The sequence below is a fragment of the Oryx dammah genome, unplaced genomic scaffold (genome assembly GCF_014754425.2).
Source record: "Oryx dammah isolate SB20612 unplaced genomic scaffold, SCBI_Odam_1.1 HiC_scaffold_6, whole genome shotgun sequence".
In the NCBI taxonomy this organism is placed as follows: domain Eukaryota; kingdom Metazoa; phylum Chordata; class Mammalia; order Artiodactyla; family Bovidae; genus Oryx; species Oryx dammah.
Window position 1 is genome coordinate 13,668,912 of NW_024070190.1, and position 20,424 is coordinate 13,689,335.

The 20,424-nt window shown below is 41.2% G+C and overlaps 1 protein-coding gene and 1 pseudogene across 1 annotated transcript in view; one reads left to right on the forward strand and one right to left on the reverse strand.

Moving 5' to 3' along the window:
* Positions 1–3,857: 3,857 nt before the first annotated feature.
* The window catches only part of NUP133 (nucleoporin 133), a 56,369-nt gene continuing 39,802 nt past the window's right edge, over positions 3,858–20,424 (forward strand). The window contains exons 1-8 of the mRNA XM_040242785.1: positions 3,858–6,190; positions 8,104–8,222; positions 12,716–12,819; positions 13,947–14,054; positions 14,575–14,709; positions 15,321–15,491; positions 17,157–17,312; positions 17,598–17,668. Of these exons, the coding sequence (XP_040098719.1) occupies positions 6,009–6,190; positions 8,104–8,222; positions 12,716–12,819; positions 13,947–14,054; positions 14,575–14,709; positions 15,321–15,491; positions 17,157–17,312; positions 17,598–17,668 (1,046 nt within the window). The 5' untranslated portion in view covers positions 3,858–6,008. The remainder of the gene's footprint in view (positions 6,191–8,103; positions 8,223–12,715; positions 12,820–13,946; positions 14,055–14,574; positions 14,710–15,320; positions 15,492–17,156; positions 17,313–17,597; positions 17,669–20,424) is intronic.
* Positions 9,440–10,266, reverse strand: LOC120865471 (annotated as a pseudogene).

Genomic DNA, 20,424 nt, shown 5'->3' on the forward strand with positions numbered 1-20,424 from the left:
ATAGCTGTAATTTCAATCTTAAAACATTTGAAGGAAGCTTATACATTCTACAAAATGTCAAAAACCTTAAGAGCTTTTCACCCTCTGAAAAGAGGATATAATTAATCATCTTTCTTTTATTTGTTGTTACAGTTAAAGCTAAACTTCTCAAAAATTCCTCCAGCAATGTTTTGAGCATTGCTTTGGATTTGTTGTATTCATGTCAGCGCTGTTAAGTTGCCATTCCCTCAAGAAAAAGTACTTTTTCTGTAATGATAATGTCAGAACCTAGGAAGTAACAACATTGATATGACTAAAAAGGAAGTTTTTTCTTGTCCTAAGAATTGTGATTAGCTTCCTGATTATACTGGGAGAAACCACTATTTCCTGATAAGCATGGAGCATCACCTTTTATTCTACATAAGGGAATTCATTAATGAATTCAGTGAATAAATGAACTCTGCTTTTTGAGTTTAAACAGTACCTCTGTGACAGTCACCTGTAACCAGCTTTACTCATGTTCTTCATGGTTTACCACTGTGGTGGTATTCTCAAAAAGCAGACAAAACACAACTGCAAGGTTGGATCTGAAGGAAATCTTTTTGTGCCATAGAATTATTTACAAAATTGAATGTGATCATTATATTTTATTTGCTAATACGAGGTATTCCCTTTTATATCATGGATTAAAATTTATAGTGAACTTTATCTGTGTTTGTCATTTCTTGTAAAACTTTTTACTACATTCAGTTTCTTACTAGAATATATAAAGATTCAAGACTAAACAAACATTACACGCCTAGGAAAGTGAGAGTAATTATAAGTTCCATTCCTTTCGTCCTGATCTTTTTAAAATTTTTACTTACTTATTTTTGGCTGTGCTGGGCTTTTGTCTCTGTGCATGGGCTTTCTGTAGTTGAGACTAGCTGGGGGCTACTCTCTGGTTTGGCTCTGGGGCTTCTCAGGGGCTGACCCTGTGGGCTCAGTAGTTGTGGTACAGGGGCTTAGTTGCCCCTTGGCCTGTGGAATCTTCCCAGACCAGAGATCGAAAGTGTCCCATGCATTCGCAGGCAGATTCTTTACGGTTTTTAATGTCCTCACTTGTTATTTATAAACATTGGTTAGTTGCTTCAGCACAGTAAGGGAGCCTCCCCTGCCATGTGTCAGACAAGGAACTGTGCTGTAGAACTGGTGACAGATGAGTGAGGTGTAGTGTCTGCCCTCTAGAAGCTTCCAGTATAGAAGGAGCCATCAGGCATATAAAAAAATTACGAGAAAACAGTTACAACACCTCTGTGACATTTAGCTAAGATAGAGTTTGGTGCCACTCTTTCTTTCCAGAGTGCACACGTGACCACATTGGTTACTTGGACAACCCTGTAATTTAAATAAATACCTATCCCTATTCACAGATGAGGATGGAAGCACAGGTAGGTTGTGCACTGATACAGGAAGATGCCAGAAAAATAGGCAGGGCTGGCACAGGGACCATCACCACCACATGTGAAACAGTTGTCATTGTGTGGGCATGAGGAGCCACTGGAAGCCATGGAACGCGTGTAGGCAATATAAAGATGAGCAGAAAGCAAGCTTGGTATGTGTGAAAACCTCCATGTGGAGATAAAATCTCAGAGTAATGAACCGAGTGCTTTGCTGTCCGCTCATCCAGGCTCCTCTCTGTGCAATGTCTCTAACCTTGAGCCTTGCTGGTTCCCATGAAATAATCACAAATTAAACCATTATAGGCTATGCCCTGTATTTGGACCTTTATAAAGTAGGGCTGTACTTAGGAACTCCACTTAAGCTCCATTTTTCCATAAAATGCCAAAGCTGTTAGAAAATAAATGAAAACAAATGTAAATGTCACAAAACATTAAGTATATTAGTGAAGGAAGTTTGTGGAAACTGCATTGTAAATGTTTGTTTGAGGATGTTTTTGTATGTTTTTACATCTGAGGCATCGTCGGGCTTAGCTGGTAATCTCCACTCAACTCACTCAATAAACATTTACCGAGCATCTTCTGTTCTGTTGGGCTCTGTGCTAGTGCTGGCTGGGCCTTCCTCAGGAAGTTGGTGCTAGTGGTCTACAGCTGCGACCTCTTACCTGTTTTGTATGGCCTGCGAAGCTAACGAGGGTTTTTACAGTTTTAAATGGTTTTTAAAAGTTCATAGCACTTGAAAGTTACATGAAATTCAAATTTCAGTGTTCATAAGTTGTTTTATTGGGGTGCAGCCATACTTACTTGGCAACAGGCTGCAAGCCAGGGACTCTTCCTCTCTGTCCCTTGACAGAAAGAGTTTGCAGCCCCCAGAACTGATGATAACAACACATGTTCTTCACTGCTTGAAGGATGTGTAAACTATGCTGAAATTTAGAGTTATTTCAAAAAATTCCCTTGCCACTAGATGAGACTAAAGGGAAGCGTTGGAAATGATTGCGTGTGTACATGCTCAATCACGTCCGACTCTTGGTGACCCTATGCTCTGTAGCCTGCCAGGCTTCCTTGGGATTCTCCAGGCAAGAATACTGGGATGGGCTGTCATGCCCTCCTCCACGGTAGCTTTCCCACCCAGTGATCAAACCCGTGGCTCCTGTGTCTCCTGCATTGCCGGTGATTTTTACCACTAAGCCCTGGATAATATCCACGATAAGTTCATCACTGTGCCCCTGCCTTCCCAGTTGAAGAGGATCATAATTATTGTGTTGCTGAAAGCAGAATTCGGACAGTCATACCACATCTGCAGGAAATGATCCTGACTGCTTTCCAACTGATGGCTGCAGTAATGAGTTCTACATCAATCAGTTTGGTCCTCATTGAAAGAGCTGCATTTTAGGAAGCGGGACAGAGGGAGGCACATGTAGGTTGAGCGTCTCACACACACACACATACTGCATTTGTGAGGGGTTTTTCTTTTTATTTTAATAAAAATGGACTTACATTGGACATATTAATTTTTAACCCACCTGTTTTTAAATTTGATGACAATATTTCCCTACATTTTTAAGTATTCATTACACACATCCACGTGTTCTTTTTAACCTATAGCATTCTATAATGTTAGTATATTGAAAATCTATTGTTAGATTTATCTTTCTATATTCTCTGCTGTCCTAAACAATGCTGCCTATATATCTTTGTTATGATTTATTTTTTTCAACTTTCTAAAAGTGTACACTATTTGATTTTTCAGTCTTTTTGACATCTTCAAATGTAGTGATATTTCTATTCTCTAATTCTCACAAGTGGGCACTACTAGCAACTTAACAGAGACTCAAAAAGGTGACACAGATGGTAGAGAGACAAGGTGGGGATTTGAAACAAGTCTCATTTAATTCCAGAGTCTATACATTCTCTCAATTACTGTTTTCCTTGTTTAGTCGCTAAATTGTATCCAACTCTTTTGTGACCCCATGGACTGTAGCTGGTCAGGCTCATCTGTCTATGGGATTTCCCAGGCTGGAGTGGGTTGCCATTTACTTCTCTAGGGGATCTTCCCAACCCAGGGATCAACCCAGGGATCAACCCAGAGTCTCCTGCATTGACAGGTAGGTGGATTCTTTACCACTGGGCAACCAGGGAAAGCCCTCTTAATTACCACACAGTAGTTACCCAAATGTCCTAAGACCAAAAAAAAAAGTCCCAAGACAGATGTCTCCATAACACCTGGGAATGCAAATGTTAGAAATGCAGATTCTCAGCCCTCAGCCCAATGAGTCAGACACTGAGGTGGGGCTCAGCTGTCCAGGTTAACCAGCCCTCTAGGTGGTGCTTAGGCTGGGGAGGCCTTTGCACTGCACCATTCTTCCTCTGGACTTCTAAAGACTAGATAAAGTTAGGTGAAAAGATAAACAGGGAAATGGCAGCCCTAGGGAGGGAGAAACAAGCACCTGGCCGGCTGCCCCAAGGTCTGTGTGCTGTTCTACTCGCCTTCTCCACTATTTCCTCTAGGAGGTGGGCCCTCCCACCAAGAGGGCTGTCCTAGTGTTCTCCTCCTTCACATTCTGGCCTCCTCACACTGAGGTCAGGGCACTTCCATTTCCAGCTGTTCCCTCCTTCTGGGTGGCCTTGAGTTGGCTGTGTCTCCTGATCCACAGACATGGCCTAGTGACCCCTTCTTTTCTTGGCCCATTTGTTCTTAGCAGCCTCAGGGCTCTATACCATCTCTAACAATCCTTTATTAAACTCTCTACCCAGCTTGAGAGTGCTATCTGTTTCCTTTAGGATCCTGTTTGATAGTCTACAAGGCCCTTCCCGGGCCCTCATTTCTCCAGATTCCTCCACTTTTAGTCACTTGTCATTGGTTGGTTTGTCTAAAGACCCTGGAATATACCAGGCTCTTTGCTGCTGCTGGTCCTTTGCCAGAGGATCCACTGCTTCAAATACTCTTCCTCTTTTTTAGCCTGGCTGAGGGCACGTCTCAGCAGAGATGTCCTTTTCTCTCAGAGGCCTTTGTAGATCTTCCTCCAAAGTCAGATACCCAGTCATTCTCTGTCAGACACCCTCCTCTTTTCTTTCATACACAGTTGTACACATATCAACTCGTGGCTTTGTAAATAAATTTGTGTTCATTTGTTCAGGACCTGTCTTTCTCATTGGCCTGTGATCTCCATGAGGGCAGGGCCCATGTCTGCTTTGTTTACAGTTAGAAAACTTAGCACTTAGCATACAGGCTGGCACATGGAAGGCAGTCAATAAGAATGAATGAATAACTGTCTATTCACCATCCTCCAACAGTCATACATCTGGACTCCAGGTCAAGTCACATAGTATGGGACAATGCAAAAGCCTGGGCTTGCTGAAATTATCGTTCAATACGCACCTCAGCTAGCTGGGGGTCAGCATCCTGTGTTTTCATAGCCTGAGTTTCCTCAGGGCTCACCAGCTCACATGGTGGCAGCAATCACTGATGACTATGACATCCTTTGTTTACTTATATGGCACGCAATATTCCACTTATCAGCTGTAGTGTGGAAGGACAGTGTTGAAGACCATCCAGAGGCGAGAAGACCCAAAAGAAGGCAAAAGGATAAAAAAGAGGGAAGTGTGAGCACTTTAACCAGGGCAAAGGCAACGCAGATGTGGTTTCTACTAGAGATGCTCAGGAGTACAGTGTCCCAGGTCCTACAGTGGAGGAGAGTGTGAAGGATGGATCTAGGACAGAGCTCTTCTTTTTGCACTGGCCAACTAACCAATTTTATCTAACGGGCCAGAGGTGGAAGTGAAACAGGAGTCCTAAAGAAAACCTGAATTCAGCTTTTAATGAGTAGATTCTGAGGCATGCGCAGGACATCCAGGTGAAAGCGGTCCGCCAGGGCTGTCAGACGCCTATGGTTTTCTATCAGGACCTGCTAGAGATACAGCCTTGCTATGTCACTAGCAGGAAGGAGAAATGACAGATCTAGGGAATATAACAGCTATAACACTAAATGTGAAACAGTGTCAGCTTTACAGTTTTTCTCCCTTAGTTTGGACAAGGGAATGACCTCTCTTCATTTCCCAAGAGGTTCCGGAAGGGCCAGCGTGCCGGGGCTTTGCGTTTCAGCTACTAGAGGGGCAGCCCCGCCCTCCAGACCCGAGAAGAGCCCGTGCTTTTCCAGCTTCACTTCCCTGCAAACTCTGGACTCTATCCCCGCCACTGTTCCGCTCCAGGGCCTCTCGCTCAGGCTCCCTCTCAACTTCGAGGGTCCGCAGCTTCCACCACGTCCCGCGGCTGGGCGGTCTCCTTTACATCATCAAAGCGCGCCCCATTCCGGTTTCTCCTGCTGGCCCGGCCAAGCCTCGATAGTCGGCGCTGCACCTCCCCGTCACCACAGCGCACCCTACCTCTCAATTTCTCCGGAGGTCTCGACCACGCCCTGAGGCTCGCGCAGAGCTGGACGTCATCACAGCGCCCCACACAGCCTGGCGCCGCTCTCTGACGTCTTAATCGCGCGCCCTCCCGCCCACCAGGTGTTCGAGCTCCGCGCGCGGGCTGCGCTTTAGCCCCACGGCTTGAACGTGCGCTGTTTGTTGCCTGTCCTTTCGGTCATGTTCCCGGCAGTCTCCTCTCCGCGGACCCCGGGGACGGGAACTCGAAGAGGCCCCCTGGGCGGAGTCGGGCCGGGCTCCACGCCCCGGGCGACCAGCAGGAAGGGTCTGACCCTGGCGTCTTCTGTCAGCTCCCCCGTGCTCTTCTCTCCGGCCGGCCGTCGGAGCTCCCTGAGCTCGCGGTGAGTGGTCATCCTGGGTTGGGTTCGGCCACTCACAGGCTCACGGGCCTCCAGAAGCCACGGAACCAGGGACGGCGAGGGACGCCAGAGTGTTGGAAAAATAGACATCCGTCACCCTTGCACCCTTGCGTGTGATTTATTTCAGCCTCGCTTTGATTAATTCGTCAATTGAGCCTTTGCTTCACACACTTTGCATGGATTTACCTTTGTGTAGAGGTGGAGTAAGCTCCGGGAGTTGGTGATAGTCAGGGAAGCCTGGCGTGCTGCAGTCCATGGGGTGGCAAAGAGTCGGGTACGACTGAATGACCGACTGAACTGAACTGAGAGGTGGAGAGGGGCTTCCCAGGTGGCTCAGTGGTAGAGAGTCTGCCTGACCAGCAGGAGACGCGAGTTCGATCCCTGAGTCAGGAAGATCCCCTGGCGAAGGAAATGACAACCCACTCCAGTTTTCTTGCCTGGAAAATGCCATGGGCCGAGGAGCCTGGGGGACTACAGTCCATGGGGTTTCAGAGTCCAGCACGACTTGTTCTTATTACCCCTGTGATCTGGTGTAGGTCACACATGATCTCTTCATCTGCGAAATGGCAGTAATGAACCTCATCTGAGCCTGCCAAAGGAGTCAAAATAAAATGCCACGATGCAGATGTAAAGTGATGGTGGCAATGAAGGCCTCAAACCCTGTAGAATCATATTTGCCTAACATACTAACTCCCTGTTAACATCTGCTGATTGGTAATTAAAGGGATTTTAGCTACAGAAGATAACCCTGCAGCGAAATTACTAGGGGAAAGACTTTCCATAAGCAACGAAATAAGAATAGTTGTTACGTTACTAAATAAAAGCGTGGCACACCAGTGCGCATCACTTGTGAGACCATGCTCTGCATCGCCCCTTTCATAGTTAATCTAGAAGCACCTATGTTTCTTGAGTGGTTCCCTTTGAATTCGTCTATCAAAAATGAATTTGCCTCTGTAAGAAAATGGTAATATTGAGTCTTGAACTCATATTTAAAATTTATGTATAGAAAATTGCAATATTTTAGAGGAGAAATGATTTTTAAAGAATAATAGCTTCTATTCCTTGACATTTGTAAAGTGCTCTTCAAATGGTGATCTTGGAATTGTTTTCTACTCCTTTTGACAAAAGTCAGTGAATAAAAGTTATACTTTGTTTTCATCTTTTTATTTTAATTTCTTCTTAACTTTTGGTGATCAACTCAAAAACCATTGTTATATTCAGTCAGAAATAATGCTGTCAACCACTCTGTATGTGAACTCATTTAATGATAAGATCCTATGATAAGAGAATAACTTTTATATTGATATATTTATACTTTTTTGGAATGTTAAGAAGGTGAGAAGGAAATATAATCTCTACTGCTGTATCCGTTATTGAAGAAGAGATAACAGCAGATAGTCATGACCCTACTTAATTTCTTGATTTTGATGGTATATCTGGTAAAATCTTATATTTCTAGATTTGATGAGAGCTTAAAGATAATGTAACCCAATGTTTGTAAAACTTTTTTGACCATAGAGTATAATAAACTGGACTCTATATTCTGTTTTTCAAAAATGTTGAATGAAACCCTCAAAATGACCTATAATTTGAAAAATACTGATTTAGTCCAACCTTCTTATTTCACAATTAAGGAAGCAGAATTATAAAGAGTTTAATGCATCTAATTACTGGAGCATGAGAATTGAAGCCAGATTCTGTTAGTTTTTTTTTTTAATGAAAAATACATTTATACATTTACACAGTATACATGAGCCAGAGTTTTTCACTATTAAGTTTCATCTTCTTGTTTATCAAAGATTTTCTCTTCATTGTGAAAATATATACATAACATTATAATGAATAATGGAAAAATTTTAAGTTATGAGTAAAATAATATGGTCTCATTTCTTTAGAGGAACACCTACGCGAATATTCCCACACCACTCCATAACTGAGTCTGTGAACTATGATGTGAAAACATTTGGATCTTCTCTCCCTGTTAAAGTCATTGAAGCCTTAACGTTGACTGAAGGTGGGTGTCATTTTCCACTTGTCTCTATTAGCAATTCAAATGAAGCCTAGGTCTGGCTTGAAGATAGAAATCTGTGCTTTCTCTGGTCACCTGGTAAAGAGTGACGATGCCGGAGACCCCGGTTTGATTCCTGAGTTGGTAACATCTGCTGGAGAAGGGATAGGCTACCCACTCCAGTATTCTCGGGCTTCCCTTGTGGCTTTGCTGGTAAAGAATCTGCCTGCAATGCAGGAAACATGGGTTCAGTCCCTGGGTTGGAAAGATTCCCTGGAGAAATGAACGGCTACCCTCCAGTATTCTGGCCTGGAGAATCCCATGCGCTGTAGAGTCTAAGGAGGCGCAAAGATTCAGACATGACTGAGCAACTTTCACTTTACTTCACTGGTGTACCTTCACTTCCGTGGGGAGAAATAGTTGACTTATTTGGTTTTTCATTGTGTTTGAGAAATATAACAAATTTGGGAAGCAGAATGAGCTCATTTTAGCACAATCAAAATAAGTATTTATGGTTGTACATACTGTGTATGCAAAACTCAGTCCAATTTCAAAAGTTGTTTGAGTATATGAAGTTTAGCTTTCTAAAAATATCCAAAAACTACTGCCCTACTGCCTCACATTATTGGGTTTAATAATGCAATAAAATGAAGTCTTACCTCCATTTTGGATCTGTGTAGTACCCCAGAAGCTGTATGCATAATTTTTTTTTTTTTTACCTTTCATGCTCACTTTTATTTTCCTTTTTCCTTCTCACATAAGAACTTTTCCACCCACCAATTTTCTTATAGCTATAAAGTCATTTGATGTTGGTCAGGTACCATTTTATCCCCTAAAATTTTGGTAGCATCAAAATATGACAGTTAACCAGTGTTAAATCTATAAAATATTTATATAGCACAGAACTTGAAGCATTAGACACTGGGCAATTAAACCACATAAACACTGGACAAGACCCTTGTCCTGCATGTTCAGAATCAGGTGTTCACAGCCCCTATCTGGTGGCTGTACATGATTCAAGAGGCAGCATAGGCAACAGCCGAGTTACTTTGAAGGACATGGAATACTATGATCCAGAAGAACACTGTGTCGTCACTCCAGTGTCGTGTACCACTCCACCTTTCTCCAAAGGTGGTCTCGATAATTCTGAAATGGCAGGTCTGGCTGATATAGGATAAAGACGACAACACAACATTTACCCTGTGGAGATATCCTCACTCCCACTATGCATGTATGGTGAACTTGAATGCAACTCGTCTTGAAATCTTGTCGTGATAATTCTGGGTTTTTAGGTTGGATGATCCATCAATCTTGCACTCAACTGTTAACTTCTTTTATGTCATCCTTATTACCAAAGATGAACTAGAGATAGCTCACCTAGTGGCTGTAGATAGCTCCCATGCAGTTTTTTCCTGTAACATGAAAAATATTTTAAACCTGTCTTTCCACTGGGAAGATAAGTTGATAGAACCGCTGGGCTTTCATTCTTTGCAATACATTCTGTCCTTTAATCCAATCATTCTATTCATTTTCACAAGAATACAAAGGTTTCCTGTGTTGTAGCCAAGCTTGGCATCATCCACACCTCTGCATGCTTCAAGGAAGGCAAGAGGAAACTGACATGCTGTATAATCTGGACCTTTCTGCTCAGAAGAGTTTCCATTGTTACATTCTGTGAGATTCTGTTCTTCTAAGCCATATGGCTTTAGAAATTTCTTAAGCTCATCAGTGTACCTTTTATAGGACTCTGGATTAGACATGCCGAATGAAAAATCCAATACCATCACTAGTTTTGGAAAAACCATTTAAGTCCTGAACTTGGAATCTGGTCATGATATTTTGGAATCTCATTGTTCAGAGTCTGAAGTATAGCCCACATTGTGAATGAAAAGAGTGCAGCCAGGAACCCATAAAAGAGTAGGTGGAAGAGCAAGATCAAACCCCAGCTCTTAGCAGTGCACCGCAGGAGCTCTCTGGTGGTCACGTTTTAGATGAAGAGCTTCCACTTGGCCAGGCTCTGTTTGAGGGACTTCTTGTCTTTCTTCGTCATGGTGTGTGCTGACCACATAGGGAGTGGTAGCACGGTCGTAGAAGAGGTGAGAAGGGCGGAGGCTTGTCCTGGTTTGAGCATCAGCAGAAGGCAGTATGTCCAAGGGACCCTCCTTGCTATGGTGAGCACTCAAGCTGACTGCTCTGCACCATGCCAGGCTGGGCTGCCACTCCAGCCAAATTTATGTTATCAGTTTTGTGCACCATTAGAAGATTCTCTTGGCAGAAAATTATTATTTTTATTTATTTTTAAATATTTGTTTATTTTTGGCTGTGCTGGGTCTTCATTGCTGCTCCCAGGCTTTCTTTAGCACCGAGCAGAGGCTACTCTCTAGTTGAAGTGCATGGGCTTCTCATTGCAGTGTCCTCTCTTATTGCAGAGCACAAGCTCTAGGGCATGCCAGCTTCAGTAGTTGTGGGGTATGGGCTCCAGAGTGCAGCCAAAGAGGTGACCCATGGGCTCAGTTACCCTGCAGCATGTGGGATCTTCCAGAACCAGGGGTGGGACCTGTGTCCTTTGCATTGCAAGGCAGATTCTTAACCGTTGGACCACCAGAGATGCCCCACTGGTAGAGAATTAGAGTGGAAGTGTGGAAGGTGTGGTCAACACGAGCTTCAGAAAGATGCCATTAAGGCTGAGAAGTTGGGGTGACTCTAAGAGCAAAGTTCAGAGCATCCTTTGATTTCTTGGAACAGTGTTTTTCAAACTGCAGGTAGTGACTGAAATCACTTTAGTGGCTCATGACCAGCATTTTTTAAAAAATGAAGTAAAGTAGATTGCAGAATGTCAGAGTGTATCTCATTTTGTTTTATTTAAATTGTGTACGACTACATCATGCTGTGAAATGTATTTCATACTGTGAATGACAGTCAAAACAGTTTAAAGTACTCCATTCCATAAAAGGGAACATTTCTCATCAACTTGAACTAGCACATCTTACCAATAAGTCCATGGGAGCTTCAGGTACAATTATTTTCAGACAACTAAACTTCTACTAACCTCTGTCATGCATTGTTCCTGGTTTAAATATATATATTTTCTTTTCCCTTCTAAAAATTTCACCTTAAATTGCATTTAAGCCTTTGACACACTCCTGTTTCATGCCATCAGATCATGTTAATAACAAATAGTACACAGGCTCAGAGGAGAGAGTTTCTAGAAATCAGGATGTGAAAACTGAAGACTATGTAAACTTGAGAAGATCTCATCCTCGCATGGAAATTTCCAAGCCCTAGTCAGTTGGTGTACTGAGTCAGGGTTCTCAAGTGTTCACCAGTGGAGGATTTGGAGCTGCCACGGTGCTTTTAGGGAAAGAAAATACCAATCAGGTATCCCAGTTCAGCAAAAAGCCCACACTCAACCTAGGTATGATTTGATATTTATATTTTAGCTTGTACCTCATTGGTGCCTTTTATTTTGCCCCTCTACCCTGTCTTCAGATGAAGAGCAAAGCTCACATTGATTAAATGTCTAGGACTGTTAATGCATTTACACAGGTTTAGCACCAAAACTTACATACAGCAGCAATAGAGAAGTCTTCCCTTAGCCACAGGCATAAGTTCCAAGAGCCCCAGGGGTTGCCTGAAACAGAATGGCACTGAACCCTGTATATACTGTTTTTTCCTATACGTACATGCCTATGATGAAGTTTAATTTATCAGTTAGGCACAGTAAGAGAATATCCAAATTGCCGCATCACTTCCTGTGCTTTGTGGCCACGTTTTAGTAAAACAAAGTTACTTGAACACAAGGACTCTAACACCAAGACAGTGACTCTGATAACAGACTGCTCCTAAGTGGCTGATGGATGGGTGCTGGGTACAGCGGCCATCCACTGGACAAGGGAGTGATCCACGTCCCCATCGGGACAGCGGGACACTGCAAGATTTCGTCACAAACTTAGAAGTGTTATTTCTAGAATTTTCCATTTAATATCTCAGGCCCCAGTTGACTACAAAAAACTGAAACAACAGGTGAAACTGAGGAAACCTAACCCCTTTAGGTTAGCATATAATAATCTATCATACATTCAGAGAGCTCTTATTTGAAAATCTTGTTCTTTTGCAGGAACATGATTTTTCCTTGAAATGTTTTATGTATTTAATGAGGGGGTTTATTATTTGTGTTACTTTATCAAAATAAAATTATGAATTTTACTAAATATTATAAAAAGTGAGATAAATTGATAACAAAAAAGAAATATTAAACCTAAGACCAGAACGTAGTTTTTACCTTTCAATATAAGAGTGCTTGTCAAACCACTCTTACTTTGGATATTAATAACTCTTGAATTACTCAAGAGTATTTTTTGTTGTGAGTTAATCTTGTGTGTGTGGTGGTTACTCTTTTGAGTGAAGAGTTTGGCAGTAAGGAAGATTTTGGTATGAGAAATTTTTGCAGTTTTAATTCATACTGTAAGATTAGTTATGTACTTTGTTTTTTTCTTTAGTTGATGATCAGCTGACTGTTCACATAGATGAAGGTGGATGGGCTTGTCTGGTCTGCAAAGAGAAGCTCATTATTTGGAAGATTGCTCTGTCACCTATCACTAAGGTAATGATTCTTTAAAGAGCTGGAGGGAGAGAGAGGAGAAAATTCCTCATTGGCTCTGAATTTTTACCCTAACTTTTTAGAGTTGTTGGAAATCTGTAATTTGAACCGACTCAAGCATTATAGATTTGCATTTTTATAGTAATATGAAATACCAAGCATGCATACACATTTGTGTATTGGGAAAAAAGTTTCTCTCCTTATCATGATTTTAAACAAGACGTATTTTATTTACATTTAATAAAGTTAAAGACATTGCCATTTTTAATGAGTGCCATGCTAGTCACTCTGTGCAGTGAAGTCTGAGACTAAATGCCATCCACATAAACTAATGAACTGAGTTTCTAAGAGGATAGGAATGCGTTGCACTGAACCTACTGAATCATGTGTAAGAAAATAGGAAAAAATTATGCCCGTTTTTATAACGCTCATTTACCTCTTCATTGTCAGCTTTTCACACCAGGGCTTTCATTTGTATGTTCACTGCTGTTCTCTCAGCAGCCTCTTTCTGTCCACTCCAGATCAGGCATACTCTCTTGCAATACTCATGCTCACTGGGCCTTTGTTCCACTGGGACTTAGGCTCCAACTTACCTAAACTGTTCGTGTCTACTGGTCTCTGTACACCTGCTGTCTAGAAAACCATGTTTGTAGTTAGGAGCATAGGTGAAGAAGAGGTCCTGCGGTGGCATCCTGAGTTAGCAGAGGAAGCCTGGTATTTGCTGAGTCTCAGAAATATTTTCTAGGCAACTTTGAATACTTACTCTAGTCATGCCAATTTTAAATGTCAACTCAACAAATCAAGATTAGACTGGGAAAATTCCATAGGAAGTCTACACAGTTCTTTCAACAATAGACTTTTTTTTGGTCTGGGAAGAGATTGGAGTAGTTTCTGTTAAGGGTCTGGTCTAGCTGTTAAGTTTTCCTGACTCTGTATCTCTTAAAATATTTTGTTTTAAAATTAGTGAAAATGACAATGGAAGCCTGATCAAAAAGATGTAAGAAAGTATTTCTAGAATAGTATTTCTAGCAGTGAATTAGAATCTAAAGTATGCAGAGAAAGTGAAGTCAGGTGCATGTTCAAAAATTGGATTTGAAATGAAAAATCTTTTGTTTGGATTTGTTTTATAGTTATCTGTTTGCAAAGAACTTCAGCTGCCACCTAGTGATTGCCACTGGAGTGCCAACTTGGTGGCTCTCTCTTATTCTGCTACCTCAGGAGAAGCACATTCTACTCAGGTGGGTGACTTAAATGCTTACCTGAAGTACATTTTTTTAAGATAAGGGAGTTCTAAAGTTGGGGGAATCACCCAGTTGGGTTTTGAAACATAGCTGTAAAGCTGCAGAAATCAAGACAGAATGGTCATGGCAGAGGTAGACCCACGGGGCAATGGAACAGAACAGTGTACACATACAGACCCGCACACCTGTGGTGGATTCATGTCAATCTATGCCAAAACCAATACAGAATTGTAAAGTAAAAATTAAAAATAAATAAATTAATTAATTAAAAAAATAAAATACTGGAATTGAGTTCCACCTAAAGGAAAAAAAAAAAAAGTTCATAGAATTATAAAACAGGAGGAGAAAATATCAGTTTTACTGTATGATAATTTTTTAAATATGGAAAAAAAGAATTTTTTCCCCTGATTTCTGTTCATCAGTAATGCATTGCCCTGGTTTCTTTATGTCAGTGTCATCAGACTAACGCTTTGGGCTCCTTTTCTTGTGTTTGCTGAGTGTTATGATCTTGTTTCAGGCTGTTACTGTCATGGTTGCCACCAGAGAAGGATCCATCCGCTATTGGCCAAGCCTTGCGAGTGAAGATACCTACACAGAGACGTTCATAGATCTGGGAGGTGATAAGACCTACAGTTTCCTAACAGCAGTACAGGTATACGATGGATATTCTTTTATATTTATTGGGAAACTGTCATTTGGCTTGGAAATCAGGTTTGGATGACTAGAAATTTGTGGTTTTGAGCAGATCATACAGGTAAGGGTGGGAGAAGATCAAAAAAGAGGCAAGGAAAGAATGTAAGGATCTAGGATTTGAGCACTTAGACCGAGGGAAGCCCTTCTCGTAGGACTCTGACCTATCAGTGGAGCATCGTAGCCAGTGGTATTCGTTTCTGTCAGAAACATCTTTAGAGAGTGATTCAGAAACTCTTAGAGGAAGAGTGGTTTGGTAATACGTATTCTGCTGGTTTACCAAAGAAATAAAATCTGATTCTTGATTTGTTGAACCTACATAATGTGAACCTATAACTTAAAAATCAGAATTTAAAAAAAAATGCATTAAAAAAATGGCTCTGAAGTTTGTGTAGTATTGAGTGAATGGATTCATAAATAAATGATTTTAAACATAGCACTGTTCTTTTTTTATTCTTCAGATTTATGTTGAGGTACAGATAGTTTCCCTCAAAGCATATCAAAGTGATTTGTGTTCATTTTCTTTTCTCAGTCTTAAATGCTTAACTGAACTAATTTCACATTTGTTCACAGGGAGGAAGTTTTATTTTATCCTCATCGGGGGGCCAACTAATCCGCCTGATACCTGAAAGTATAGGAAAAATCCATCAGCACGTCCTGCCTCAAGGACAAGGCGTGCTCTCAGGAATTGGTCGGAAGGTTTCTTCTCTTCTGGGAATTTTATCTCCTAGTAGTGATCTCATTGTAAGTTGATAAAATAACTTTGTTTTACTAGCTTGTTTCTTAATGAAATCAGTAAGTTGGGAGTCTCCTATGAAGTTAGCGTTGCCACTGTATGAACAGTGGTGGATGTGAGATGGAAACTTTGATCTTTCAGTGAAGCATTTTTATTATGATGATTAGATGAGTTCATACTAACCCTCTTGCATCCTCTGTAACATTAATTTTCTTAAGTTTTATAGATTATCTGGTAAGTTCATTTTTTGAATTAAAACTATGATGTAAAGTTATAAATGTGTGTAAGGATTAGTTTTGCTTCCTAGACGTAACCAAAAGTGTGCTTTCCACCCCCGAGCCTCCACCTGTCTGTGTGGCTGATGTCTGCTGGGCTGGGCCTCCGACTCTGGGGTAGTGAGTGAAGATGCCGGGCACTAACAGAGCGGTGGGGGCATCTGCTCTGCTAGGTGCCCTGTGTGTGTTATCTCCTGTAATCATTGTGATCTGTAATGTATAGGGCTTCATGTGCAATTTGTGTTAAAGAAATGAGGAAGTGGCCTCAGTGAGGCTACCAAAATTGCCCGAAGTTCAGAACTGCTCAGCGACAGATGCATGCCCACAGGTGTGGGAACTGAGAGCACATTCCCCGGCCCCCGACTTTTTTAAACCTTTTATTTTATAGGAGTATAGCTGAGGAGCAATGCTGTGGCAGTTTCAGGTGGACTGTAAAGGGACTCAGCCATACATACACATGTAGCCGCTCTCCCCCAGGCTCCCCCTGCATCCAGGCTGCCACATAACGCTGAGCAGAGTTCCCTGTGCCAAGCAGCAGGTCCCTTTGCATTAGCCCTGTTAAATACTGCAGTACCACATCCTTTATTAAATGGTGCTTTTCCCTCTGGTTTCAGGTTGCTGTCATTATCTGCTTCCTTAAATGGTTTTTGAACCTAAGCTTTAACATGTTAGAAAAAAATTGCTCATGTTCTCTTCTCTCCTATTGACTTACAAAACTCATTTTTCTTTTGACCTATTTCTAATGGCACTGTCACCTTTTTCAGAGACCTAGGTATAAAATTCTGGTTGTGTGTGTGTGTATATGTGTGTCTCCCTCTTTAGGGGGCAGATTATTTACCAGCTTCTCTAGATTTGAGTCATAGTGACAGGAAAAGTGGAGACAAATAGGGTTTTAGTTCAGCAGTCATGTATACGCAATTTTTAAGTTGGGTTAGATGTGTTCTTCAGAAGCAAGGAAGATGAAGTGATATAACCATGTGGAACTACACACACCCCTCCAGATTCCTTCTCCTGTAACACAGCTCTTGTGCTCACAAGCTATGGAGATTATCTCCTTAGCTTAGTTGGTTTACAAACTGACATTCAAGACTGTGCTGTGTGTGAACCTTAGTTTTGCTTCTTTCCTAGCTATAATCCACATTCCAGTTTAGCAGGACTGTGTTTTGTTCTTTAAAGAGCCTCTGACTTTCCTGCCTCCCTGGGCTTTCTGCCTGTGAAAATCCTCCTTACTCTCAAGGTCTATTTCAGGATCACTTCTTCCCTTGAATCCTAAATGAAGAATTCTGCTAGGATTACTAATCAAATAGCTATAAAATATATGATTTTTTAATTTCAGGAAAATCATCATTGACATTAGAATTTAATAATCTATAAACTTTTTTTCTCCTCTCCATACAGCTTTCAAGTGTCCTTTGGGATAGAGAGAGAGCGAGCTTTTATAGCCTGACAAGTTCAAACATCAGTAAATGGGAATTAGATGATTCTTCAGAAAAACAAGCACATAGTTGGGATATAAATAGAGTCCTGAAGGAAAACATTATTGATGCTATCTGGGTAAGGGACAGTAACATTCATCTCTGTCATTTTTATTTATATAAGATTGCCAGTTCCTTTAGTTGTATTTATGAGAACATATTTCAGTCATCAGATAAGCAGAGTATTCAATCTTTAGAAGTATTGGGACTTACTGGTTTACTTAACTTTTTTAATGCATACATTATTCATTCAGTAAGTTTGACTTACTGTGAATGGGGCAGTTTAGTGGGTGCTGGGGATATAAAGGTGAAAAGAAATGATTCCTATACTGAAGGAGCTTACATTGTTGATATTTTCATGTAGGGATCTGAAAGTAACTATGAAGCTATTAAAGAAGGGGTCAACATTCGGTATTTGGATTTGAAGCAAAACTGGTAAGCAATTCATTTGTTATGCAGAACATAGGTAGTTGTTTGGAAAAACAGATTGGTGTTTGTTATAGAATAATAAGCACCGTTGCTGTCTGTTCTTCTGATGTGTCTAACCCTAATCTTAGATTATTCCGCCTTATTGAGTCGCTTTGTTCTGTCTGGCAGTGCTAATTCATTGCAGAAGTGTCGGCAGTTTTTGGCCTTCCACTGAGTGTCCCATTAGCTGTCTGCCCTTGTTAGGGATCATCTGTTCTGCTCGCATAGCTGGAGCTTCTGAGAGCTGCTGGGTGTGTTCCATGCTGCCGTGTTTGCTGACTCAGTGGAGATTCTAGGGGCTCTTCTCCAGTCCTTTTTTTGTTGCTGAAGGAGCTTTAGCCTGAGTTTGTGGCTATATTGAATAAAGGAAGGATGGATGAGGTTTTGTCCTGGCGGTACAAGTCAGAACTCAGTCATGGTTTATGACTGAGTCGCTCAGAGTGAATTTCCTCTGAGAACCAATGCTGTTGGTGGTGCTTAAGATCTCAAATTAGTCTGATAAAGCTACTTAATCCCATGTTATTGTTTAGCTTTAATATTATGGTCATATAGAACTGAAAAGCCATTTACAATAGAGCTTCTGTGATATAGTTTATAATGAGTGCAAAATATGATTTGTAATTCTTTAAAACACAGCTTACTGGAAGTTAGGATAATTTTTACGTGTTTTAGAGTAATTTAGTAGAACAAATTCTGCTTGTTTCTTGGCTTACAGTTCTGCTGTTTAATTTTTCTCTCGTGGGCTGTTGAGACTTGTCAGGATCCTTCTTTGTAATTTCTGAAAAACTTACATGTAAACTATCAAAAAAGTAAAAATAATGTATATGCTTAATTTCCAAAATCATTTTAAGTAAAAATAATGTATATGCTTAATTTCCAAAATCATTTTAATTAAATACAGTTTCTCTTGTTTTAATTTATCTTTACTGGACCTCCATCATAAGTTTAGAACTGGTGCCAGGATGCCGCCAACAGTGGGGAAGAGGATGTGGACATTTTTTCACATGTAATTTTCAGAATGGAAACATAGGTTGAGCACAGAGAAGCATGCTTAGGACTTGCTGTGCTGAGGCAGACACAGAATGCTGTCGTGCCAGCATGACTTGGTTCTTGTGGGGCCAGTGAGATGCAGTTCTCATTCTTCTTGGCCCCCTCCCACCATTGCTCCAAGTGATCCAGTCATCACCGTCTGTATCCTCAGTTCCACTGATGCGTGTAGACTATTCCACGTCTGAGTAGGTGTCTTCTGTGTAAGAAGCATGTGTCTCCCTGATGCTTGTTGCTCTTCCTTGATCAGTTGTTGAAGTTTTTACTGATTTGCAAATTAATTATCTTTCTATCATCTTTACTACCCAAAATAGCTTCGTGTTATTTTAATCATGAAGATTTTTTTTTGGTAAAGATGAGAAATGAAGCTGATCTAAGCACCACTTCCTGAGGAATTCTTTATTAGCCGTGTCTCTGGGCCTCATTGGCACCTCTCACCACACGACAATCCAGTCTATAGAGTAACCAGTTGACTCACCACAGCATGGCCATCTCTACCTCCCTACCTAGTGCAGAGGAAGGCTCTCAGGACTGAGTTCTCTGTGGCCTTGCTCACTGCCCTCATCCAGGAGCTGTTTAGGTCACTGCCAGTATGTTCCAGTTTGGACCAGTGTCCTTGAAGTTTTTGAGGGAATTCAGGTAGAAATGATAAGAGCTGGGGAGCTGGGAAAAGGAAACAGTGGAGAAGGAAAATGAGAGCTGTATCAGGACTGCTTGATTTGAAGTGCATGTCATTCTAGTCGGTAGCTTGCTTTATTATTTTTAGTTGTCAGTAGAGAGTGCTTGCCATCCTGTTAATATTTCTGAAACTTGAATGAAAGTTGTTAAAAATGCTACTAAATGTTTTAGGAGTTGAGATTAGAGACCATTTAATTTTTTTTTTTTATGTTGGGGGCAACAACTTTGATAGACTTAAGAGGACCACATACATTTTTAAGATGGAAAAAAGTTTGTTTTCACCTATACAGCAGCTTGAATATACAGTAGCAGTTCTATGATTGGTTATTAAAGGTAAAACCAAAATGTTTTTCTTCTGTACAAAAGTAAACTTTAAAAAGCAGATTAGGTCAGGGGTTAGCAACCTTTTCTGTAAAGAGTCCAAAACTATATTCTTAGGCTTTAGGGACCATGTGGTCTTCGTTGCAGCTATTTTACTCTACCAGTGGCAGTATTAAAGCATCCGTAGACAGCACACAGACAAGTGGGCATGGCCGTCTTGCAGGACAGATTCATTTACAGAACTCACCTGTGGTCAGTTTGACCTGAGAGCTGTACTTTGCTAATCCGTGTTTGATGATTTGTTGGTCTTTTTAAGTTAGATTTATTGAGTTATATTTTACATACAGTAAATATTTTGTACCCTTTTTAGTGTATAATTTGGTGAGTTTTGACGAGTGCATATTCAGTTAACTACAACCACAATCAAGATACAGAACAATTCTATCACTCCAAAAATTACTTTGTACTCCTTTGTCAGGGGCTTTCTGGGTGGCTCAGTGGTTAAAAAAAAACACACAGCTGCCTGCCAGTGCAGGGGATGCATGAGGCACGAGTTTGATCCCCTAGTTGGGAAGACCCCCTAGAGGAGGAGATGGCACCCACTGCAGTATTCTTACGAGTTTGATCCCTGAGTTGGGAAGACCCCCTAGAGGAGGAGATGGCACCCACTGCAGTAT